Below are 26312 nucleotides of genomic sequence, written 5' to 3'. Positions count from 1 at the left end.
ACGTTGTTTTCACAGCCAAACAATAATGGTGACAAGCGAGAAGTTCCTTGGTTTAAATACAGATGCTCTTGTCTAATGGGAAAGTAGCCCCCATCTCCAAAAGTAAGGGCTTAAGTGCCCTGAGAAACAATATGATTAATATGTAAGCATTTCTTTTCCTCAAATGATAATAGTATTTGAGGTTGCACAGTGAGGCCTCCTCAGTATAAGGGGCCTTTCAAAGAGAGCAGGTGTGCTGGGCAGTAGGGCCATTTTCCTTTTCAGGATTTCTAACCAGAAGGAAGAACTTATACACATAATGCCCAAATAATGCCACGGGGCTTCTAGTAGTGTGCACTACATTTTATATATTATCATCAATCAGATGCAGCTTTCAGGCAATGCCAAGTTCTTGTGACAGGTACAAATTCTAATTGAAGTAGATACCTAGATGCATCAAGGTTCCTTCTCATCTTACCCCATGTGAAACAGCCTTCTCCAGTCAGTAAGGACTAGAACCAGTTGACCAGCTGTAGGAGTTGCTGAGAAAGTGTGTCCATGACTGTGTTGGGCGGTGATTAATACACTGAATTTGCCAATGTATCTTTGTTTTGAACTCTATCTCCTACCTAATAAAAATGTTTTATAAAATGCATAGTCCGTTTTCTCAGGAGCCAATAACATTTTTTTCTTCTCCTCATGCTAATATAAGGTGACAAGACTGAATCCACGACGTGCACTGACTCCATTCTGTGGTGTCTGATTGCAGCAAATACAACAGCATGCTGAACAGAGAAAGGAGCGGAAAGAGAGCAACAGAACTGACACAGTGGCACTGGAGGCCTCTCACTAGCAGCCTGCTCACATAGGTTGTCATTGGGAAAAGAGAGGCATCCAAATAGACACAATAGCACGTAAGAATGGCCATACTGGGTCAGATCAAAGGTCCATCTAGCTCAGTATCCTGTCTTCCGACAGTGGCCAATGCCAGGTGCCCCAGAGGGAATGAACAGAACAGGTAATCATCAAGAGATCCATCCCCTGTCACCCATTCCCAGCTTCTGGAAACAGAGGCTAAGGACACCATCCCTGCCCATCCTGGCTAGTAGCCATTGATGGACCTATCCTTCATGAATTTATCTAGTTCTTTTTTTAACCCTGTTATAGTCTTGGCCTTCACAACTCTGGCAAGGAGTTCCACAGGTTGACTGTGCATTGTGAAGAAATCTTTCTTTTGTTTGTTTTAAACCTGCTGTCTATTAATTTCATTTGGTGACCCCTAGGTTCTCATGTTATGAGAAGGAGTAAATAATACTTCCATATTTACTTTCTCTAATATGCCACCGTTGCATTTTCATTCTGTATCTTTTTCAGAAGAATATTTTCAGTATTGGGAAGAAAAACAGGGTCCTCTTAGGTGAAAAGAATGGCTGCCTGATTAAGAGACAGGACTGGGGGTCAGGCAATCTGGGTTCTATCTTCATCCTCTGTGATCACGCGTAAGTCTATTCAGCATTCTATGCCTCACTTTTCCCCACCTGTAAAATGGGGATGACAATATTTCACTACCTCACATAGAGATTTTAAGGCACATTTAATTAATGTCTGTAAAGTGTGTTGAAATCTTTGGATGGGGGAGAAGCAAAAATACTTAATAATAATATAAATGCATGTCACCCCTAGGGATTCTCTCAGTCTGTCTTATTCCCTAGGTGACAAACTGCCCATGAAGGATTGACTTCACCAAACCAATTTTCCTAGAGACCTCTATCATGATGGGAAAGGAGAATGGGAAGTGCTTGGTCCAACTAATTTAAAGCATCTGGCTCACTCACTGTCTTTTCTTCTTCACTAGGACCTAAACCTACAACAACAGAAGCCATATTTCCTGTGACTCTTAAATTTTCTCTCCTGGACTCACCTCCTCCAAAAGGTGCCCATATAACCCTGCGAATGGATTTCACCCAGTCCTCCATGTCATTCTGTGTGCTGGCCATAAGAAGGTACGTCTCATGATGAGCTGTCATCCGCTCTCGGTCTCCTCCTGCAAGAGAAGACAATCACATATAAACTCTATCCCTTCCAGCCCAGCCAAACTCCTCCAATCACCTACCTCCAAACTGACTGCTGGAAGCTGCGACAATGTGTAAGGATCCGAGGGTGTGGGTCCTTGGTTTTAGCAGGCATAAAACCCAGGAGTGTGCAGGGCTGAGGTCTCTGACATTCCCTCACTGCCACCAAGGAAGTCAGATGAAGCACCACCTCACTAATCTCGGATGGTCGGGTCTCACAGGAAGTCCTATTAGGACACCAAAGGCCTGGGGCACCTGATTGGCTTGCACCCATGACTTAAGTAAGGAAGTGACCCGGGTGGGTTGTTTGAGCAAGTGTGCAGGATCCCTGTTGCTGCTGCATTGGATCAGGCTCTTTACCTATCTCCTATGATCTGCATCCAACCCTGTTCCTGGTTCCTGCTCTGCTCATGTCTTGTTCCTAGTTCCTGCCACATTCCTGTCCCCACTCCCAGTTCCCGCCTTGCCCCTGCTCCATGCCTGCTCCTTGCCTCATCTCTGGTTCCTACTCCTGTGCCTCATTCCTGACCATCAGCTCCAACTCTGACCCTTGGCTCATCTCCTGGCTCCAACTCCGGCTCTGACCATTAGGCAAGACCACCTATGTCCTGGTTCCTAATACAATAGTTTGAAGTATGCAGACATAGATACCATGATCTAGCTATGAAAGGCAGGAATATTTATCATCAGTCAATAGTGTGAAAAGAAAGTACTGAGAGTATATTCACCATCTGATAAAGAAAAGCTATTAAGTTCCAAAAAGAAAGCGAGAGGACAAATGTCATCTGTAAACAAAAATGCCCCATTACTGTTCTGAGAAATCTTGCACCTGCATTAATCTGTAATCTGATACAGTTATTGGAGGTTTTGCAGAAATTATTATACACCAAGACTGAAAGTAAATTGTGCTTTTTAAAAGAATGGACAGCCACTCAATTTTTATTTTCAGGTACTAAAGATGTCATATTTGTAACAAGAACATTTGATGTACGCAAGTGGTGTCATTTTAAAAGTGAGGCACAGTCATGTTAATAGCCAGCAATCCAATGGTGCACAGCACTGATTTTGAAAGTTTTATTAGTGATCGAACACAAAAGTGTGAGGATAGCTTTAGGCATGCCCAATGCCTATTTAAATATCATGATTTGGGCCCCGTCGATAAGAGGAAGTTCGGATCCAGACCTCAGCTTTGCTGAAGTTCAGCTTTTTCAGATCTGATGTTCTGATTCAATCTCTTCTCTACATTCCTATTTTAATATAAGGAATGAAGATCTGAACCATCATTATGGCACCATAGAATACTTGATTAGGAATCTGCACAAGCTGACAGCAGAAGCCTGTGCGTTCCCCAGTCCAGCTCTTTGGTCGGTGCTCTTTGCTTCAGTTCAGTAGGTGGGATCTGCTCCCCAGGTGATACTGATAAGGAGCAAAGTCATACAAATAATTTGTTTTCAGATATTTATACAAATTTTAATTGAGCCATCTAAATGTGCACACATCTAATGAGCCAAGTAAGTGAACATGTGAACTTATTGTTCTTGCCCTTGTCCTTCCTTGCCTCATTCTCTTCCTCTTATTTCACCCTCGCCCTTTGGATCACATCTAACACAAGACTGTCAGCTCTTTGGCGCATGGACTCTGGCTTTCTGTGTGTCCTGTAAAGAGCCTTGCACTTCTGGATACTGTAAAAACAATAGGATTGTTTCTTACTAGGCATTTCTCCGGGGCCTACAAAAATAGGGTCCTGATCTCAGCTCATGGCTTCTAGGCATGACTAATACAAATAAATAATAGTCTGTGATTTGGACTATATATAGTACATGAGTGTACATATGACCAAATTAAACCCAAGTGAATGCAGAGGCTAGATTTCCTTTTAGGATTCCTGGATAAAGATAAAGTGCACTCAAGCTTCACTCTCAGGGCGTACACTGTCGCCAAAGCCTTCCATTAAATATGGAGGCTAATTGCAGTGATAAAATATAATAAAAATATTACTCTTTATAAAGAGCACCCTTCCCCACCAAGGTGCTCCGAGTGCTGCGCAATAATTTAAAATACAATGTTCTTTAAAATGTCACAATGACAGTAGAGTAAACAGGAGTTACTGAAAGAGGAGCAGAGCGCTGGAGAGGAATTGATATTTTGTTAGAGAATATGAATAGTCACAACATTTCATTTTTGATAATATTCTGAGTCACCAACCAAAAGCACAGGCACAAAACATGGACCTCCTCATTCTATATTGCCTTGCATCTTGTATGATTTACACAGCTGTACAGTGAGCACATTCTACACACACTTTGCACAGATGGATATGACAACAGAAGGTGCAAGGCAGTGGAAAATCAGGCCCTTTAACTGTTCCCTACAGTTTCCATCCTTTTTCAGCTTTAGTAATTTGGCTATGTGACAAAAAACGCCTTTCTTTGGGCCAGTCCCAGGGTAGCTAAAGCATAAGAAAGAACAGCTGTCATTCTTTCTCGTTCCCTCTTACTGACTCACACACACAAAGAGCATATGATGCGGTGAAGATACATTTCACTATTTTAAAGTTGCAAAGGACTGGAATAAGAAGATGCATTTTTGACCCATTAAAATACAACATGAGATGAGTACAGAAGTGCCATTCTAAGCCCGAAGCATTAATTACTCATTTTGCCCAAAGGACGGTTTACAGAATATACAGCAATATTCTGCTCTGTCACCAATGCTCAGCCAGGAACAGCCCTGACACTGACTGCAAATGACAGCTGCTTCAATGTGTTCCCAGCTAGTGGAGAAAAAAAGTGATAAGCACTACTGACCATTATTGCTGCTACCCACTTGGTACTCTATCTCTGAGAATGGTGCCAGTGTCTAGTTTCTGACGCTGATTCTTATTTGGTTCTCCATTGTCAATCAAAGGATGTCAGTGCCTTATATTTATTACACAAGCAGACATTTCACTTGCAAATGCTAAACAGCAAAACCAAAACACAGAAACCACGAATCAGTCTGCTAGAATGTTCCAAAATTGCATCTGAACTCCCTTCAAGGGTACATGGTGTCCAGAGGCCGGAAACCGGATTCAAGGCCCCAGATTCAAATCCACTTCTCAAGAGCCAAAATCAGGAGCCGCTCTTTTTATTTTTGGGTCTGATGCAAAAGTTCATAAGGTCTGTTCTCATTTTGGCCTTCCCAGAGGATTTGGACCAGACAGTAGAAATCTTTCAAGAACAGCTAGTATGTTCCATCATTCAAAAGGCAGCAAATCTCATTGTATCAGCTGGTCCATGATATTTACTTGATCTGTGGCTGAAATCTCATGAGAATTAGGCATCATCACATGCAACCCCAAAGACCAGTCCTGAATCTGTCTAAGAACTGACCCCAGCTCCAACTGAGATTTAGAGCCAACTAGAACCACTTATATCAAAATATATGGACTAGGTATTGAACATGGAATATAATATATATCTTCTATAGCTTTGTTACATGATTTAAACAAAAATAAACAACCCCCCCAAAAAAACTGCCTTGGATTACTCTGCACCTGATCATTGCAATGTATTTATAGGGAGATTTTACATTTCATGTAGCACAGCCATTTCTGTATTGGAACATCTCTTGTGTTTAACAATGCACTGCAAAAACTACAAAACAGTTTAGGACAGGAAGTGAAGTATGCAGCTGAAAGGAGAAAGAGAGGGTGGGAAATTTCTTGTACATAGGAAGAATATAATTACCTGAGTGAAATTTGGACAGGAAAAGGGGTGAAACACGTCAAGTTGCTGAAACCTTTTTATATGCATGTAAAATACGACTGAGGGTAACAAATATTTGAAGGAACAGCATAAATGCGAACACACCGCAAGTCTATATCTCCTTCCTCCAAAAGGTAACAGACAAACTTTAAACTATATTCCGAGTACCGAGAAGATAATCAGCTCTCCAGAAGGAGAGTTGCAATAACCTTACAACTAGAAGCATTAGAACATGTTGTGACGTTGCACCCCATAATGCTTTCTAGAAATATGCTTATCAGTGTAAATATGACATAACTGGAATATGTTTTAGGCTAGATATGCCATGTAACATATCTTTGCAAAGCTTATGTTCTACTGAATGTATTCATCCTATCCATATGAATGTATCATTTTTTTATCTGAAGTTATGAGTGTTGGTTCTATGCTTGTATTTAAAGTGTTTGCTGCAGGAAACACATAGGGCAGATTTGGTCAACATAGTGTGAAGGGGTTATTCAAGTAATTGGGAGTACTAAGCTTACAATGGACCTTAAGAGATGCCAATCCACATCTGAGCTTTCCTGGGAACGTTCAAACTAACACGTAAGCAATGGCGTCAGCCTGTAAAGAACTGAGTCATGCCTGGACATGTGACTTGCCCACGTGACTCTAAAACTCCATCTTGTAACTATGATTCTGCACAGGAAAACACAAGGGGTTTCCACCGATAAGAGAAAGACTATATAAGGCCTAGGAAACCCCTCCATTTTGTTTTCAGCTGGCTCAAGAGATAGCCTCTCCACCCCAAAGGATGCCTGAAAGAAACTGGAACAAAGGACAGTAACTACAGTGGTGTGAGTGATTGCTGGACCCAGACTAGGAGGAAGTCTAGTCTGTAAAAGAAGCTTACTGGAATATCTCTGAGGGTGAGATCTACCTGCATTTAGTTTCTTACTGTATTAGGCTTAGACTTGCGTGTTTTTGTTTTATTTTGTTTGGTAATTTACTTTGTTCTGTCTGTTATTACTTGGAACCACTTAAATCCTACTTTTTATATTTAATAAAATCACTTTTTACTTATTAATTAACCCAGAGCAAGTATTAATACCTGGGGGAGCAAACAGCTATGCATATCTCTTTATCAGTGTTATAGCGGTCGAACAATTTATGAGTTTACCCTGTATCAGCTTTATACAGAGTAAAACGGATTTATTTGGGGTTTGGATCCCATTGGGAACTGGGTATCTGGGTGTTGGAGACAGGAGCACTTCTTAAGCTGTTTTCAGTTAAGCCTGCAGCTTTTGGGGGACGTGGTTCAGACCTGGGTCTGTGTTTGTAACAGGCTAGCATGTCTGGCACAACCAGGCAAGGTACTGAAGTCCCAAGCTGCCAGAGAAAATGGGCTCAGAGGTAGTCTCAGCACATCAGGTGGCAGTCCCAAGGGGGTTTCTGGGACTCAACCCATCACACATGTGACTAACACAAAAGCCTGCACATTTTGGAGGCTAATAGTGATTTCTTTGCAGTGATGATATTGTAAAGGTATGGACAGCTGCCATGACTGAAGGGTGGGTTCTTAGGTGTGATCCATGGGTCTTTTCAGTTTTCTTTGAATGGCCGATACATTCCACTATGGCAGATCATATATCATTTAAAGAATAATTATTTTATGTCAAATTAGAGGGTCTATACACTATAAACTGGATTAGTGCCAGAAGTCCAGATAGTTCATTTACACCAGTCCAGAGTAGCTCTCCAAACAGCAGACTTGATTAAATATCCATTTAGCTAACATACAATTAATCTGTGTTTGTTTAACTTCATAATGAAGGAAAGCATAAGATATCCTTGGTCAGATACTCAGCTAGAGAAAAATCAGCAAACATTCACTGAGCTCAAAGGAGTTTACACCAGTTGAGGATCTGTCCCTCTTGATGTTTGGTACATCCTTTGTGTGCTGTAATATTGGGCCTTTTATGCTTATCTTCCCTATGAATAAATTATTATTTATATAGTGCTACAAGTTTGCACGATCCTTCGAAAAAAGATATTTGCGAATACACTGGCATTCATTTGTTTGATGTAGGACTGTAAATGCTGGTTTATGTAGGGATAATATTTAAAATACAGGTAAACCCTGATGATCTGAACAGCTCAGAAGGTGTATCTAAAATTCAGAAAATAAGAATTTCAGATCATAGGTATTTGGACAAACAAAATTATGGTTACATAGGACATTTCTAACTTTTCAATAATCCGATTTTATCCGTATAAAGATTTCAGAGTTGCTGAGCGCCCATAGGTCCTAATTATTTCAAGAGAAGTTTCAGGTGATCAGCACCTCTGAAAATACCCAATATCTGTCACTGAGCTCACATTAGACGCACAAAAGTTGCACAATCATTTCCAAGGCTGCAGCTTATTCATCTCTCCCAGGCTGGCAAATTCCAGGGCCTAGTGAAGGCGGGCAGGGTAGGAAACAGCAGCCATGCCCATTATCCTGTCTCTCCTCCCTGGCAATTTGCACCTACCAGGGGAGGGAGCAGAACTCTGTGCTTGCCTGACTACAGAGACTGGACCTTGTCCACAAAGTGGAAAGCTGCAGCTTGCACAACCATCATACACATCCTACTCCTTCACAGCCCTGTGCCAGGACCAGGGCTAGTCTGGCCCATACTGTTTCTTAAAGATATACTGTATCATCATGCCTTTTACAACCCTTAGTATTCTCTTTTTTGGATTGAATCAGAGTCAGATTTATTAACGCAAACTAGAATTTCAACTTGGAATGGAAAAAGTGAAATTGCCCTACCCTATGTTCCGTCCCGTATCTCGGACAGGTCAGATTCCCTCCCCTCTCTTTCCATTAGCAATGACTTATGGGTTTTCCCTCCTGGCCCATTCACTGGATGTGTAAATAGTAAATAAAGAATGCTGCTGTGCTTCTTGATCAAGGCTGCCTGTGACCACTCGAACCCATGCTGGGCGCAGCTTTGTGCAGTGAGTCGGCGCTGCTTGGATCTGAGCTAGGCAGAATATTTTAGGAACTTCTGCCAGCTAACAAGGGAAAAAAACAAAAACACATAATTAAAATCAGGAGAGATATGATTCCTGGAGGGACAGGAAATGGGACAGCCTTTATTTGCTTACTCAACATTGCACTATTCCCTTTGAAAAAGATGAAGAGGTGCTTACTGAATTTAATGGGTGGTTGATTCCTGAAATACCAACCTAAACAGCTCTCCTACATTTTCCCCATTGTCAAGTAAACATGGGAAGTACATAAACTTCTTATCCAACCAAGTAAACCAGGACTTTATCAGATAATACATTCTTGTTTATTATACTCTCTCTTTGTCTCTCCCCCACCCAGAAATGAGCAAATGGTCAAGGGACCAGGCCTTGTTCATGCTCTTCTATTTGAACTGCATCACCTTTCCGCTACTTCAAAGTGCTAATCAAAGTGAATTCACCTTGAAAGACACCCTCGGTTTTCTGCTTATTACCATCTTGGATTTATTGGTAACTGTAGTTCTTTGCTTCTTGCAAATGGAATGCAAGGGGATTAATCTCCACCATTTTTAAAAGAGAATTTTCCCCCAGGAGAAACATCAAAACTAGGATTAACGTGACTTTTTTCTTTTTTTAACTGAAAATAACATGGCCAATCTCAAAAATATATTCCACAGACTAATAAAAAAATGTTGGAGCCATTTGTAAGGTGAAGTTATTTCCTATTTTCTGGGCATTTCTTTCAGTTTCAAAGCCCAAAACACAGGTTTGAAAATGGAGACGTTAGAGACATCTGAGAATTAAGGGAGATATAGCTGGAGTCTACGCCACACCCTTCCCCCCCCACACACACACATATTTTAGGCTACTTATTATCACCACATTTTAGGTTTCTGAAGAAAATACAGAATAATAATTGTAGCCTTTAATGTTTCTCATATGAGCATTTATGCACTGGATTTTGTTCATATATAGGCATTCATATGGGAGCTGCTGGGTCCTCAGCAATTTTGAAAATCAAGTTACTTATTTAGATGCCTAAATTTAGACACTCATCTTTTAAAATCTTGCCTCTACAGACTTTCCCCCCCATTTATATTTTATTTTTGGCCCTGAGATACCATCTTCCTTTCAATTACCTTTGGCCTTAATGTGCCTCGGGACTTTCTTCCGAGTAAGGCTCATCACTTCTGTATGTATGTGTTGATTAATGCCTATCTTTTCTTCCTCATTTCCTTCCATATCACCTGAAGTCTGCTGGTTCATCCACACTCCACCGTAGAAGGAGTGCCTAGTTTTGTACCAATCTTTCTTTATAGAAGATACTGCTCAGTGCAAACAGCTAGATAGTCAACAGATTCTATCCAGCTCCCTGTTGGTAATTTGTTTAGCTCTTCAGAGTCTGAGCCTTTCGAAAATGTCACCTGTGGCAAATGTGTCTCATCTTTTTCCTTTTGTTCCATATGGCAGCCACTTCCTTACTCTATACAGGATGCCAAGATAACGGTTGTTTACCAGTTCAGGTCTCTGATTAATTTTTCTCAATACCAAAATAACTGATAGCCGTGACAGGAATTCATGGCTCACTTTTCAGTCCATTTTGTTTACTGCTCCTTGAGTCTTCCCATCTGCTGCAAATGAGCTTCCTAAAAAAATGAAGTATTTCATTTCTGATTTCTCTGGATATGCAAGCTTCTGTTTCTTTCTTCCTTCTCTCTTTGTCCTAGGGTGACCAGACAGCATGTGTGAAAAATCAGGACAGGGGTAATAGAAGCCTATATGAGAAAAAGACCCAAAAATCAGGACTGTCCCTATAAAATCGGGACATCTGGTCACCCTACTTTGTCCTTCATCAGCTTTGATTTTACAGCATTTATATTCATGCTTATTGGTCTGGACCATGAATCACCTCTTTATGTTATAGAGGTTACTAGATTAGAGTACAAGAATGTCACTGCAAAGTCAAGACCAATGATCTCTTCTCCTTTATTCTAATGTAGTTCCAAGATTTTTTAAAATAATCCAATGCACTTCTTAGTACCAGCACAAAGCAGAGGTGACGCTTATGACCTCAGCGCTGATTTCACACCAATCTACATTAGTTTAACCACAGCAACTTGACATGCCATACTGATTATGTACTAATGAAAACCAGTTTAGCCATGATTGTGTTTGTTTACTGGTTGATGACACTGCAAACTAAAGTTGTCATCTACACTACAAATATAAGCGACTCGGGTGACCCATTTACAACAGACGGTCTCATCAACACTGTGAATTTTAACCATATTGTAACATGGGAATTGCCAGACTGAATCAAGCCCAAGGTCCATTTGTCCTTTATCCTGTCTGTGACAGTGCCACTTTGCAGGAAAGTGTAAGAACCTCCTAAGCAGGCAGATGTGGGACAATCTGTTCCCAACATTAGATCTCATCTTGATACCCAATAGTTAGAGATTGGCTCAAGACCTATAATATTAATTATCCCAGCTGCAGAGAAGATAAAGTCTAAATTAAAGATCTTTCTTTAGAGCAGGCTAGGCTGAGCCATTCAGATGTGTCTCCGGTTACCATGGCTGAAAGAACAGAGACAGACAGCTACTCCAAGTTTATGGTGTTTTTGAATCACTTGAGTGAAAGCCAAAGACATGTCCTTGTGGTAGGATTTTAAGGTGTTTGCGGGCGGGGGGGAGGGGGAACAAGACTCAAGTTTTGCACGGGAGTTGTGATTGAGCTGTTTGATTTTACTGGAACTGTTAATTCTGTTTTAATGCTTGGCTACTACTTTTGCTGTTTTGCCCATCTTTGATCCAAGCAATATCAGGAATTATGTGAATACTGTAAATTAAAGTAGACTGCAAAAATATATCTATCCTCAGTTTGCATCCACTCACTTCTCTCTCACCAAAGAATCAACCCACTCCAGAAAGCCAAACCCTTCTTGCCCACTCAGAGGTTGGAAAAAATGAAAACCACAAGTAAAATATATATGTGGAGAGCTGTGAATTAACAGAAGCCCTGGCATAACTGCTGAGATTGACCTTATTTATTTTTTCATTACTTCTCATGAGAAACAGACTTGTTCAGTGTAACACTTGTGCAGTAACAGTAGTTTTAATTTTCCCTACCACTTCCCTTTATCTCGGTGCTTGTAATGCCTCCCCTAGAGCACATCTTTTCTAAGTACATTATATTTTAAATATTTTTATATGTAGCCTAATACTATACCAAGATTTCCTTTCACTTGACTAACTTTAAAAAAAAACATTTTTGATTTCATATCTTGTAAACTTCTACTAACTTGTCTACTTATTAGTGGACAAATACAGAGAAAGTCTTATTGTCGCAATCGGGGACTCTGCTCCAGTTGACAGACAAACAGAGGGAAGAAATAGTTCACTATGTGTATAAATCCTATAGGACGTGGAAGGGTTTCTGTAGTTGTTTCAGAAATGTGTCAGGAGGACACGATGCTGTGAAAAAGTGGAGCTGTGAAGACAGAAAGATACCGACAAAGCAAAGAGACAGTTCTGGAGCAACCTGGGGAGGTGACAATGGATCAGAGAGGCTGTGAAGAGCTGAGGAAAGAAAAGCTGGAGAGAACTGGAGAACATGAGAAAGCATTGGAGGGGCCTGGGATTTGAGATAAAGTATCAGAGGCACCAGAGAGGCAAGGAAAACAGAAAAACAGCAAACAAAGCTGCCTGGAGGAATTAAGAGCTCAATCCTGCAAGCTGCCGAGCAACTCCTGGAGGTGCTAAGTGTCTTTATCTCTCACTGATTTCAGAGGGAATCGAGAACACTCATTACCAGTATTGTCAACCTCAAGCACTGAAAACTTCAGAGTCAAGCCCTTAAAAATTCAGAGAATGACTTAAAAATAATGAGATTTTTAGAGAGAATAAATTTTGGGTTCTCCTTATTTGCTTTGTGGTTTTGAGCCTTGAGGATTCATATTTTCAACCTTGTCCTCACAACCATGTGGGCAGAAACTTTCCTAAAACAAGTAAGCTGAGGGTTACATGAAATCATCTGGCTCCAGGAGACGGGGCTTGAAGAAAAACTCCAAATATTGCAAGGCTTGTGCTAAAATGAGAGTTGTCAATGCTGCAGCACCATATAGTATGCAGCCCTGAGATAGAGAGAAACTGAAAGTAAGTTGCTAAGATAAAAGCCTAGAGTAGTAGAAGAAAGCCTAGAAACAAAGAGCACTGAAAATGAGGAGACAGGCAATAGAAGAGCAGTGGTTACCTACTAAGATTAGAGGCCCAGGTAAAGGACCCAAGGAGCTCACAAAATGGGGAAAAGTAAAGATTGCTCATTTGTCATGTCTAGCTATTTGTAAGTATAACTTGCCTTTTCATTGCAATAAATATTCACCTAATTTTGTACACTAAATTTCTTCCTTTCCCTTTAAATGACAGAGACCGTGTGACTTGTGTTGAACTCCTGTAACTATACCACCTTGTGCTGTGATGGTATCTGATCTCATAAACCACACAGGGTCAGAGCTACTTAGCTTCTGGGATGGGACACCTCCATGGAGAACCTAGGCTGTTCCAAAAAGTGAGGCAGATTGGAAAATTAAAGATACATTATTCCATGAGTTCTGCATCTTTCTGTTAATCATGAACAGATTAAAATTTTCTCAAAATCTGCCATACAATTTTCACTAATAATTCTTGGTCTGCAACTCATTCACTGCAGTTTACTGAAAGTAATCTGCTTATTAATATTGAACTGTTCTGATTGGATCCATAGGTCACATGGTGCATTTCTATTCCCTGAGCATAACTCTTAGGAACAGGTTTCCGGTGCAATACTTGTGATTTGTGTCTTTTAACTTTCCCTGTCTCTGAATATTCTGCAATACTCACATAAAATCTGAGTTTTCCTCTATGAGCCTGATTCACCTTTGTGTTGTTCCAGTTTTAAGTCAGCAGTGTAAAACTGAAGTATCTCAAGGTTAAATCAGGCCGTGTGTGTGTGTGTGTGTGTGTATATATATATATCTATATCTATAGATATAGTTTTCCTTTCTCTCCCCAAAAAACTGAGCACTTGAGGATCTTTGGATAAAAGCTGAGGAGTTTGTGACTCTCCCCTTCTAAGGGAAGAATCAGAAACTCTGCTCTGCTCTGCTGCAGCCACTGAATTGTTCAGGTCAAGCTACAATGACCTACATCTCTCCCCCTTAAGTTTGTAAATGTTCCTTAATAATAACTAAAAACAAGGGACTATTTACTAACATTTCTACACTTATAGATATGCATGTGTGGGAAGGAGACAGCAAGCAAGATACCATGAATCTGAGGTGTATGTGGAGCAGACTTTACTATGGACAGTGTTTTGTATATCTTCGTGACTACATCAAACGGATACTGTAGTGGTAGGCATCTTTGAATTCTGTTCGATAGACAAATCCATCTAGAGAGAGCCAGATGCTATAAACCATCAATAATTATTGTTACTATTTCATTTCTAAGCATTTTCAAAAGTTGTGCCCCAAAATTAGGAAATACTTCTTATTATTTATTCTTTTCCAAGTCTCAGCTAGTATGAGATTCTGCTGCTAGTATTCAGTCTTGCCAGCTATTATTCAGCATTTGCCTCCATAGCAAAAAGAATATCACAGAGTAGGGGAGGAATGAATTAAAGTCACAGCTGTGCTTTCTGAATATTGTCTTACCAGTGCTGGTGACTCTGAATGTAATATTTACAATTGGGTTTTGGACAGTCTGTTATTCTGAGTTCCATTAAACTGAATTACCTCTAAATCCTTGATGACAGGTAAGAGATTGGGCTGAGACAGATACACAAATTATAACTTCAGTTATTTTCATCAGAATCACCGTGTTATTTACTCGACTCCTGTTCAGCTCTCAGTGCATTTTGTCAGTCACAAGGCAATAAGCAAGTAGAGACAGCCAATGTATAAGCCAATCTAACTTAAACCTTGTGTATTACTAACATCTCTGCCAGCAAGAACACTGGTTTCAATAGGCACAGTTTCTAAACAATTTACTGTTTTACCCAGTCACTGTGTCAGCTACACATTTTCTTTGGATGCAGCACTAATAAACCTTATAGAACAAGGGTAATTAAACTTATTGTTACTATGGTAAAGGCACAGATCTTTAAAGACCTGCAGTTTTACTATGACAAATGTTTACTGTTCAGATTCATAGCATCCAAGCTGTTCTTTTGTATTAGTAATCCTGAGCAACAGTCCTCTGCATTAGAGATGCTGTAATTTCATGTGAGCACCCATGGAGTAGTCTAGCGTAAGTGCCTACATGACAAAAGCCTTGTAATAGCAGTTCATTCCCTACTGGGCATTACACTCCATCACGATTTGCCATTCACAGCCTGCTTGGGAAACAGCCAGATACTCAAAACAGGAGAGGGAATTGTAAGCATGCATGAAGCTGTGAAGTGACTGCCATTAGACCCCTCACACTAAAGTATGATTGAGGAATCATTTGGAAATGGATCTGCAACACATAGTGAATAACCTATACTGGTAGCCTCCTACTTAGGTATAACGGTTTTAGCTGTAGCCCTGAAACCCCATAATGAATTATAGAATAAGATAATAATAACAAGGCTTTAATTATAAGGCAGCACAGCCACATATCAAGATGCTCAGGGTACTGCAGAAGCAGTTATGACAAGCCATTAACAATGAATAGATAAAAACACTGGAACTGTGTAAATAAATCAGAACTAGTAGGGTTGGGGCAGGGGGTTGGGGTGCAGGAGAGGGTTTGGGGTGCAGAGGCCCGTGACGTTTACCGCAACTCCCGAGAAGCGGCTGCCAGGTCCCTGCAGCTCCTAGATGTATGGGTGGCCAGAGAAGTTCTGCATGCTGCTCACACCCTCAGAGCCAGCTCTGCAGTTCCCATTGGCCAGGACCCAGGACCAGTGGGAGCTGCGGGGGTGGTGCCTGCAGACGTGAGTGCAGTGTGTGGAGCCTCCCTGTCCGCCAATGCATCTAGGGGCTGCAGGGACCTGGAGCCAGGACAGTCCCTTGGGTAGGGCGAAATGGGGCAACCACCCAGGCCCCACACTTTGGGGGCCCCCGTGCTTCGATAAAATCAGGACTATCCCGATATTTAGCACTTTGTGCCATGTCCCGACTGATGTATGACCAGGATGCCATTTGTCCCAGTATTCAGGTCAGGAGGTGGGTGGGGAGGCGGGGCAGGGGGGTGAGTAAGGTGAGGAGGCGAACAGGGAGGCAAGTGGCAGGAAGGCGGGCGGGCGAGCAGGGAGGAGAGCAGTGGTTGGGCGGATGGGGGAGGAAGTGGGTGCGCCAGATGGACGGCAAGGAGATTAGCAGGGAGGCTGATTTGTCCTGCGCCTCTCACCCCACTAGGGACAGCCCTGCCTGCGGCTACTTCTGGGAGCCATGTTGAGCTAGGACAGGCAGGGAGCCTGCCTTAGCCCCAGGCCCCTGCTGCACCGCTGACCGGACTTTTAACGGCCTGGTCAGCAGTGCCGACTGGAGCCACCAGGGTCCCTTTTCAACCGGGGGTTCTGGTTGAAAACTGGACAGCTGGCAACCCTACCTGTTCTGTTTAGACTCTTTTCCTCTCCTCTTCTGTGGGACCCTGCTATTGTCACTACACTTGACTCGGTCCTATCTTTTTCTCTCCTACTGCCATTCCCAAACATAGAAACTTCCTCTTCCAACTCTCCATATCTCTTTTACTTGAAGGGACAAGACCCAAACCATTCTATTTACTATTTTGATAGCAGCATATATTAAAAGGCCATCACTCCATATGTCCCTCATTATAGGTCTATATTTAACAAGCCCATAGGGCAATGGCACACATCATTGCTTTTCTGGTTAATCAGTGTCTCAAACAGCTCAGAGGTACTCTTGTTTGTCACTTTGAAAAACTCTTGCTGGGAGGCTGAAAACTTTTACTAGTGTTTTGAAAAGGCTTGTAATGTAAAACCGGATTAAATTTAATTGAATTTCAAAGTTCTGCTGTTCTACTGATATGATTTTCAGACATTTTCAGAACATTTTACAAAGTTTTCTATGTGCACTAGTGATTTCCCTTTCTGCTTATGCTAGATTTGTGTGAAACTACATTGGATTTTTTTTATTGATTGTCCAATCTTTTTGTTTTTTAAATCTGCAGCTTTACCTGCAATTCCCTTCCTTCTCCCCCACAGTCAGAGAGAAGCTGAGCTCACAAAAGCATGTAGAGATTTCAAAAACTCAATTTCAATCGCTTAACTCATAACCTTAAATAAATCAGATTTTTTTAAAGCTTTGATGGCAAAGATCCTATAAAAGAATCCAGCAAAGTATCTTAAAGTTAACATGAAGCCTAACAGACAACATCACAGCAAACTGTTTATGAAAACTGTTTGCTATAAACATTATATGGCACCCAGTATTAATCAAGTGTTACAGCTACTGTAGGGCAACAGAGAAGAGACGCCGTGGAAGCAAAAAAGAACAAGATTGGCTCAAGACAACTGGTCTTTCCATCACGTCTGTTGTGATGGACCCTTGTGGTATTTTTGCTTGTGGTGAGAATCACAGCACGTTAAATCAATCAAATCAGTATAACCAAAACCAGACCCATTTTTCTAAATCCTCACCCTGAACTTTCAGGATTGGAAGAAATGGCACCAGTTACAGCCCAAGCATTTTAGTACACAGTTATCTATCTAGGTACTTATATGTCCCCATCACTGTACCACAGTATATGGGCATCTGCCAAGCATTTAAAAATAAAAACAATGGAAGAAATCCCTTTGTTACTATTCTTCAACGATAATATATGCTATATACTGAGGAAAAGATGACTCAAAGATACAGTATTGCCAAGCATTCAAGCATTATGACGTAGACCCTCCCAAATTAATGAGACTAACTTAAAAAAGATATACGGTATTATACATTGTGGATACTTTTGATTTGTCTTCTGCTATTTTAACCACTCAGGTACACTTAGGTTATACTTTCAAGCTTTTCTCTGCAACCACGAGGGCTAGAAACTTACTTTTCTAAAAAATGAGATGTTCATATAAATATATGAGCTGGATAAAGAATGCGAAACTCGTGATAAAAATCATGAGCATCGACAACATTGAAGATATGAAATTTGAACCTGGGAAGCCTATGGTAATTCTTAGCTCTGGAACGAATGAGTTTCTTAGTCTAGGTTCTGCTCCTTTGAAGGTTTTGTCATAAATCATCCTCTGTTGGTCCACAGTTTCCTGGTTCCAATGGAATGTAGCTATTGCATGAGGTTGTGATGGGAAAGGCCATCTCTTAGGTAGATGGGGAAATCCCATGGAGGATCAGGACAGAAGACTTGACTTCAAAGGGGAGCCAGTGCAGAGAGAGAAACACTGGCGTGGTATGCTCAAAGCAATCTGTGTTGCTCAATAGACTGGCTACAGTGTATTCTACCAGTTGGAGATTCTTTAGGACAAGATGTTTCATGTCTATGTATGAGTTGCAATAATCAAGCTGAGAGTGGATCACTGTGCCTAGGTTTGGCACCCTCTAATGGCCAGTTGTAGTCTCAATTGGGTGTCTTTTCTTGCTACAGCTATTTGATTATCCAATAGCAGTGAAGGGTCCAAAAGAATGCCAAGGAAGCACTCAAATTTACCAAAATGAGGGCAGGTGCCCCCAATGGTAGGGAATTATATAGAGGAGGTAGCATCTCCTGAGCATTGGGGTTTGATTATACAAGAGAAGGATTATAGATTTATTTAAAAATGCTATTATGTTTATCAGATAGAAATGGGTCCCGACTGAATTATCCAATCTACCCAGTGGATAACTTGTGACTATTAAAATAGTGTTAGTTCTTCAGTGCCTAGTTTTAAAAATGTTGATGTTCTTGCCTATTGAATTTATTTTTTGGCTTAGTCTTTCAAATAATAGTGCAGTTTGTGGATAAACAAGGTTTTCTATTTCCCGTCTAGGGAAAGGAATATTCCAGTAATGGCTGGATATGTTTTTAATGCAAGTTCTCTCTTTTGGTGCCCACACATCATGTCAGTGAACGTGAAGGGCTCAATGCCACCTTTCCCTTTAAACACCTGTAATTGGTTGACAACTGAAGTTTTATTTCTGCAATGAAGATTTTGTCTCACAAGAAAGGCTAAATATAAGGAGCAAGATTTTTCAAAGTGACTTGTGATTTTGGTTGCCTCCATTTTTGATTGCCATTTAGACACCTTAAAGGGGCCTGATTTTCAGAAAATGCTAAGCATCCACCATCTTAAAATCAAATCCCTGGAAAGCGTCTCAAGTTGCATACCAAAAATCACAAGTAAGGCATTTTTAGAGAACCTCAAACCCACTATTTCTACATGAGCATCTCTCCAGACTAGTGTTCAAACCTGGGAACAGCCAAAAAGTTCTGACCTGGACAATTCGCCTTCAAGAGCCATTTAATCCCCTCTCTTTAAGGGAGAGAGAGAAAGCAGATTGAGTTCACTGTCCACACACACTCATCATAAAAAAAGGCCTGGGAGAAGCTGTGATCTCTACCCAAGGAGATGCTGCAGAAGACAGAGCGGGCTCTGTGTTGGCAATGAGCGAGCTCCTCAGACCTTATGCTACGGGTAAACAGATACACAGTTACAAAATCCCTTTTTTATTTTTATTCTTGTTCATCATAGCAATATATCTCGCATTAGAGTCTAGTGCAAGAACTAATTTGAAATGGATTATCTTAAAATGTCAGCTCCTCGGTGCATGTTTATATTGTATTTCAGCTGGTGGAAGACTTACGGTAAGAAAAGGTCCATACCCTAAGGAAAGCCTTTTAAGTGTGAACTTAGCCAAAGAGACTAGAGTGAGTTATCAATATTCATTCACATTCAGTCAGCTAATTTGGCAAGCCAAGATACTAAAGAAGTTACAAGAGAGCTGAGTTTGCCCCAGGTGACCTTTCAGATTTGCAGAATCTAACAAGACAGACATTCAAGAAGCTCATAATCATTTCAACTGTCAACAAATATAGGGTTACCATATCTCATAAATAAAAAAAGAGGACCCTCCACGGGCCATGGCCCCGCCCATTTCCCCACCCCTAGCCCCGCCCCAACTACGCCCCTTCCCCCACACTAACTCCGCCCCCTCCTCCCTCCCACTCCCAGCCAGGGGGAAAGGGCTGCCCCAGTGCTACCAGCATCACGGTTTCCCGGGCAGCCCCCAGACCCTGCGCCCCCAGCCGGCGCTTCCCCAGCGCAGCTGGTGCCCGGGAGGGGAAGCGCCCAGCCGGGGGCGCAGGGTCTGGAGGCTGCCCAGCAAACCGTGAAGCCGGTAGCGCTCGGGCTTTGGGCAGCCCCCTTGCCTCCGGACCCTGTGCCCCCAGCCGGGCACTTCCCCTCCCGGGCGCTGGCAGCGCAGGGTCTGTAGGCACGGGGCTGCCCAAAGCCGGTAGCGCTTGGGCAGCCCGGCTCTTAAATAGAGCCGCGGGGACTGGAGCCTCCAGCCGCCGGGGCTGTGTGTAACTGACACAGTGTCAGTTACACAGAGCCCCAGCCGCTGGAGGCTCTGTTTAAGAGCCCGGCTGCCTGAACGCTACCGGCTTCGGGCAGCCCCGTGCCTGGAGACCCTGCGCCGCCGGAGCCCGGGAGGGGAAGTGCCCGGCTGGGGGCGCAGGGTCTCCAGGCACGGGGCTGCCCGAAGCCAGTAGCGCTCAGGCAGCCCCGCTCTTAAACAGAGCCTCCAGCGGCTGGGGCTCTGTGTAACTGACACTGTGTCAGTTACACACAGCCCCGGCGGCTGGAGGCTCCAGTCCCCGCGGCTCTATTTAAGAGCCGGGCTGCCCGAGCACTACCGGCTTCGGGCAGCCCCGTGCCTACAGACCCTGCGCCCCCAGCCGGGCACTTCCCCTCCCGGGCTCCGGCGGCGCAGGGTCTCCAGGCACGGGGCTGCCCGAAGCCGGTAGCGTTCAGGCAGCCGGGCTCTTAAACAGATCCGCCATTTTCCCGGACATGTTCTGCTTTTTGGCAATTCCCCCCGGACGGGGGTTTGACTGCCGAAAAGCCGGACATGTCCGGGAAAAAGAGGACGTATGGTAACCCTAAACAAATACTCATTAAGCTATCTGTGCTTCATAAATATGAAATACCGAACCTTCAGTTGATAACAATCTCAATGGTATCTTGCAAACTTAGACATAATTTTGTCTGCACAATGCAGCAGAACAACAACAGCAACAAAACTGATTTAATATAAACAACTTTGAACAGCTAGGTTCTGGTGCTCGCTTCTTAGAAACCAGCCAGAAGAAATAATAATTCAAAACACTTTTTGATTATGAGCTTATTTCCTCGTATAACTAAACTGTCAAATTACTGCTGCCAGCTATAATTGGATCTAGCCCTTTTAATGGTTTCAGCTTGTCTGTGCTGGTGTCCCCACTGTCAATCTCATATTGACAAGCAGATAGTATTTTTTTTTAAGCTGACAGTTAAAAAAAAAAAAAAAAGTGGTCCAAAGAGTATTAATATACTGTATTTCTTTTTTAAAAAGTCAAAGAAAGATGCTATTTTTTAAAACTCTTGATAGACAAGATACCTTTCTTTTTCTTACCAACCTTCAGAGAAGAAGAGGTCAGTTCATCTCACCTATATACAGTTGATCTTCCACCTCGAAGAATTTTAGAGTCAAACTCTTATGCAGGTGTTGAGCAGCATTTCCAAACTTTATGTATAACTGAAACTGAAATTGTGCACTGAGTTGGGTCCAAACATAAATATACTGGTGGGAATTTGTGGGAGCAACCAACCACTTCAGTTCATATCTGATTTCTCACATGCTAATAAATAGCAATAATAGTTCTGTCTTACATGTATACATCTTTCATCACAAAGAATTAAATTGTTTTTCAAACACAGCAAACACATTCTTTGCACAGGCATCATTTCAGCCACTAGTGAAATACAGCAGCTGTTTAATAATGCAAAGGCACATTAAACAACAGTTTATAATAGAAATTGAAGAAGATTGAAACTGGAGGGCAAATTTAGATAGGCAGAATATAATTACTCAATTTAAAATCTGGCCAGGACACCAGAATTAAAGGTCTTGGATCTTTTAAAAAGTGACATGAGATCTTCAGTAACCAGGTCCGGAGGTTTATTTTACAACTCATGCAAAACCAGGCTTCTCTTGCAACACAACAACTGTTAACTCCATGCTGGGCATTTGTTCAGCCCAGAATCAGAAGGAAGACTGACACAGAATGGATTACCAACATCATTGTCTGGCCACCTTAAGTGATTCTTGGAGGTTTGTAGTTCAAGTGCCGATTTGGCCTGGATTCTGAGATCCAACAAGATCGGGCCATAGTCCATTATTATTACCGGTTATTTACAGAGCACCAAAAGTGTGCTGTGTATTCTGCAAATGTTCATGGATCACAACACATGTAATAGGGAAGCTGAATTTGGTTATCTTTCCCTGAACATATGGAACACACAGTTATTGTCTGAATGGCTATTTTTTAGATTTGCCAGTAACAGGACAAATGTTGAAATTAATTTTAATATGTGAATTTAGACTGAACAGATCTGTGCAAAAACAGGAACAAAGAATGTTCCTGTGTTTGGTGTTTTCAGTGCAATACCTGATTCTCCATCAAACTTGATACTTTACAGATAATACTAGTGCCCTTTTCAGACTTTTTAGGTTGTTGCTGTGACTCTCAATAAAAGGAATCTGCCACAGGGCCAGCTGTGAGGAAGAAATTGATCTGTAAGGGTATGTCTACACTGCAATAAAAAACCCCACAACACCGAGTTTCAGAGCCCAGGTCAGCTGACTCAGGCTTGTAGGGTTTGGGCTGCCCGGCTACAGGTCTAAAAACTACAATATAGAGGCTCAGGATGGAGCCTGGGTTCTGAGACCTTCCCCCGTTGCCAGGTTTCAGAGCCCGGGCTCCAGCCCAAGCCCAAACTTCTAGACTGCAATTTTATAGCCCTGCGGCCTGAGCCACGTGAGCCCACATCAGCTGACTCAGGCTGGCTGTGGCCATGCTGCGGGTCTTTTTATTGCAGTGTAGATATACCCTACGTCTTGTTTCTTAGCCACAGCATTTATTTCTATTTCCTTTATAGTGTCTTAACTGAGCTCAGCCTCTATATGCCAAAGAGAGAAACTGAAACATTTTCAATAAAAAAGCAACAGCTCAAAGCTTCTTAATTACTTATACTCACTAGAGGCCATCTGTGAACACTCGGGAATCAATTCTGCTGAGATAAAAGACTTTAGGGTACAATTTGCAAAGGCTCTTAAGTGACTTAGGGGCCTAACACCCATTTTCAAAAGTGACTTAGGAACCTAAATCATATTAATTTTCCATGAGACTCAGGCTCTTAAGGCCAGGAGTTATAAAGGTATATAAGTGCTGCTGCGCTTAGGTTACAATGCCTAACAGATTTAGGAGCCTACGTCTAATTTCCAAAATGGATTTGGGCACTTGGCAGCCAAAATCCGATTGATAGGCAATGGGATTTATGCTAGGTGCCCAAGTCCATTTTGAAAAAGGAACTTGTAAATCCCTTAGGTGCTTTTGAAAATTTTACCTTTTATAAAACTGTGTGTTTGTGTACAAGGGCCTAAACCAAAACCTCAGATCTGAATTCTGGATCTGGATTTCATATCTAAATTTTCATATCTTCAAGGGTCACAACCAAAATTCCGGGATGTAGATACTCCCAAACTTGTCTGTACAAAGTCCAATTCCAAGTCCAGCCTCCCCAGATGTTGAGGTGACCAGATCTGGCCCACTGTACAGACAGATGTGAGCTGTAAATGTGGAGCTGTACTTGGATGTGAAGTTTTGGTTCCAGCCCATCTCTAGGTTTTTGCTAAGAACATAGAGTTTAAACTAAGAGCCTGGAATCACTGGAAGCTTTTCCAGAATCTAAAAGAAACCTACTGACAGCTAGAGAGTTACCAAAAACAAGTCCCAAACACGCCATCACAAGGAACCTAAGGCTTTGATTTAAGAATTTAACTCAGATCTCAGGCTGCATTGAAGCCACTTCACACCACGCAAGGAAGCCAACACAAAGCAGTCCTAACCTGGTGGCCAATCGTTGAATCTGTACAGAGGGATCCTCTGATACTGGTTAAAAAGCGACACGGACAAAAATGGTAAATTCATCTACACCAGAAACCAATTAACGTTAGGCAGGAGGCTAGATTTAACAAAAAGTGGTTGAAAGGTCAATACATTCAGGAAATACTTTGGGTTGGTTTATAATTTTGTTTCCCTTCACTTTCTTGTTTATAGAATTAAATGGTTTCTCGAGACCAGCACTCAAAAACACTGTTACCTCAGATATAACCCATTTATTACTGAAAAGGACACTTGGGGATATGGCTAACACACTCAAATACAGTGGTGATGGCTATGATAAAGCCACCTAAATGGAATGGGAGAAAACAAAAAATACAATTTGTAGAAGATCTGTAAAATCATTTTGATGGCACAACTTGATATTGCAATTGCTGCTTGCTTTCCTCCTCCTCACTCATGAGTACTGGATGGATTCTGGTTATCTGGCAATGTAACTACCCTATTCTGAATGCCTCTATTTTTAAATGGATAAATAATATTCATTTGTTTGGGCAACTGCAGCATCGTACCAATGGGCTTGTCTTTCTGACGCGCATCTATATGTTTACGGATTTTTATTTGACATGAAAAGTGCTATATAAGAGCTAGGTATTCTTTATTATTATTGTTGCAAGAAGGCAAATAAAGTATTTAAAAAACAGGGGGCTGCCACACTTTTTCAGCATCACTGCATAGAGGAAAATGCATAGGAGTATGGGGATGAGACTGAAAACTAGGATCGCAGTATAGAAGAAAACCATATCAGTGATTAAACAGATAGTATCCATTCCAGTTAGAAGGCTCCTGTGTAAAAAGGAAATAGCTGTAACCTAGTCTCATTGTGAAATTTAATTACTTATTTTAAACACTGAAGCTCAGACTTCTGCCAGTCATAGCTTCATTTCTGACAGGGAGAGAGGGGTGACACTCTCTCTTTTCCACAACTGCACTCTCTCACAACAGAAGAAATCTAGTTTACTCTCGGAACAGAAGAAATCACTAGAAGGAAATGTTTATTGTATAACTATTTCCAAATGTGTTTGATGATAGTGTTGTATTATGGGAAATCTCTGGTATAGAGCTGTCTGTCTCACACGGGGAAATCCCATGAAGTCTTTAGATCGAAGAAATCAAATAACCATGCTATGCTTACACTGCCCCTATGAAATATGAGATGTCAAATAACAATACTCTTGATCATACAGGCTACAATTAGACAATGAGGTCATGAATCTTTTTGTAACAATATTGCTTTTCTGAATAGAAGAATGTTTGCCATTTCCTGTATCTTTTCATCCTAGAAAAAAACTTGACCAAAACCAGTGTAATCAAGGAGAGATATCCACTAAAGACTTCAGACCAAATTAACAACAGGCTTCTGAGTGTGCAACTCTGTTTAGGCCAGTGGAATTGCAACTCCTTACACCAGTGAATTTGGCTTGATAGGTTAATTTTAAATAAAATGAATTTATTTTTTGTTATAGAAACACATCAAGTAGAGAAGAACTTAGTGGTTTCTCTTTGCAAGAGTTGTTTTCAAAAGTTTGCACTGCTTAAAGTTCTGGTTTGAAAAATTCAAAACTCAACTCGGCCAAAAACATTAAATTTCATGTGGCTTGGGGTAAAAGTCCTATGAAACCATAAATTGGTGCAGGTTCACCACAGATGTATAAAAGCTTGGTGGCCCCCTTTGGGCATGCAAATACTAATTTCTATTATATTATCCACATCAAGGGCCTGCAGTTTCAGTCCTCTGCTACCTCTTGTACACACACACACACACACACTTTTTCTCTCTGCATGTTCATTAACACTTGCACATGTCCTTTAAAGAGTGTAATAGTGGCACACACGTGCACGTTAGCACCAGGTCCATTTTCTGGGTCAAATGATTTGTACAAGTATTGCACTAAGGGTACGTCTTCACTACCCACCGTATCGGCGGGTAGCAATTGATTTATCCGGGATCAATATATTGCGTCTCGTTAAGACGCGATATATCGATCCCCGAACGCTCTCACCGTCGACTCCAGAACTCCACCAGAGCGAGCGGCGGTAGCGCAGTCGACGGGGGAGCTGCGGCCATCAATCCCGCGCCGTCTGGACCCCAGGTAATTCGATCCAAGATACTTCGGCTTCAGCTACGCTATTCGTGTAGCTGAAGTTGTGTGTCTTGGATCGATCTCCCCCCTCCCCCCCCCAGTGTAAACCAGCCCTAATAGAAGGACTCACACAAACATTAACAGTATTAACAGGTGCTTACACCAACTGCAAGCATAAGTATATGCATATGCAAATTGATTGTGCACCTCAACTCCTTGCTGAAAATGTATCCCCACATATCCGCAATTCATTTTTTCATTAAGTTCTTTGAAGGGTTCAACAAACATGTGGAC

At 41.7% G+C, this 26312-nt stretch overlaps 1 protein-coding gene across 9 annotated transcripts in view; it reads right to left on the bottom strand.

Annotated features, from left to right (window-relative positions):
• The window catches only part of ARHGAP24 (Rho GTPase activating protein 24), a 337655-nt gene that overhangs the window by 47428 nt on the left and 263915 nt on the right, over positions 1-26312 (bottom strand). For all 9 annotated transcript variants that reach the window (XM_054030215.1, XM_054030223.1, XM_054030224.1 and 6 more), the window contains one exon: positions 1901-2023. In XM_054030215.1, the coding sequence (XP_053886190.1) occupies positions 1901-2023 (123 nt within the window). The remainder of the gene's footprint in view (positions 1-1900; positions 2024-26312) is intronic.

This window comes from Malaclemys terrapin, chromosome 5 (genome assembly GCF_027887155.1).
Source record: "Malaclemys terrapin pileata isolate rMalTer1 chromosome 5, rMalTer1.hap1, whole genome shotgun sequence".
NCBI classification, from domain to species: Eukaryota; Metazoa; Chordata; order Testudines; family Emydidae; genus Malaclemys; species Malaclemys terrapin.
Note: the sequence above shows the minus strand (reverse complement) of the source record. Positions and strands in the feature narration are given on the sequence as shown.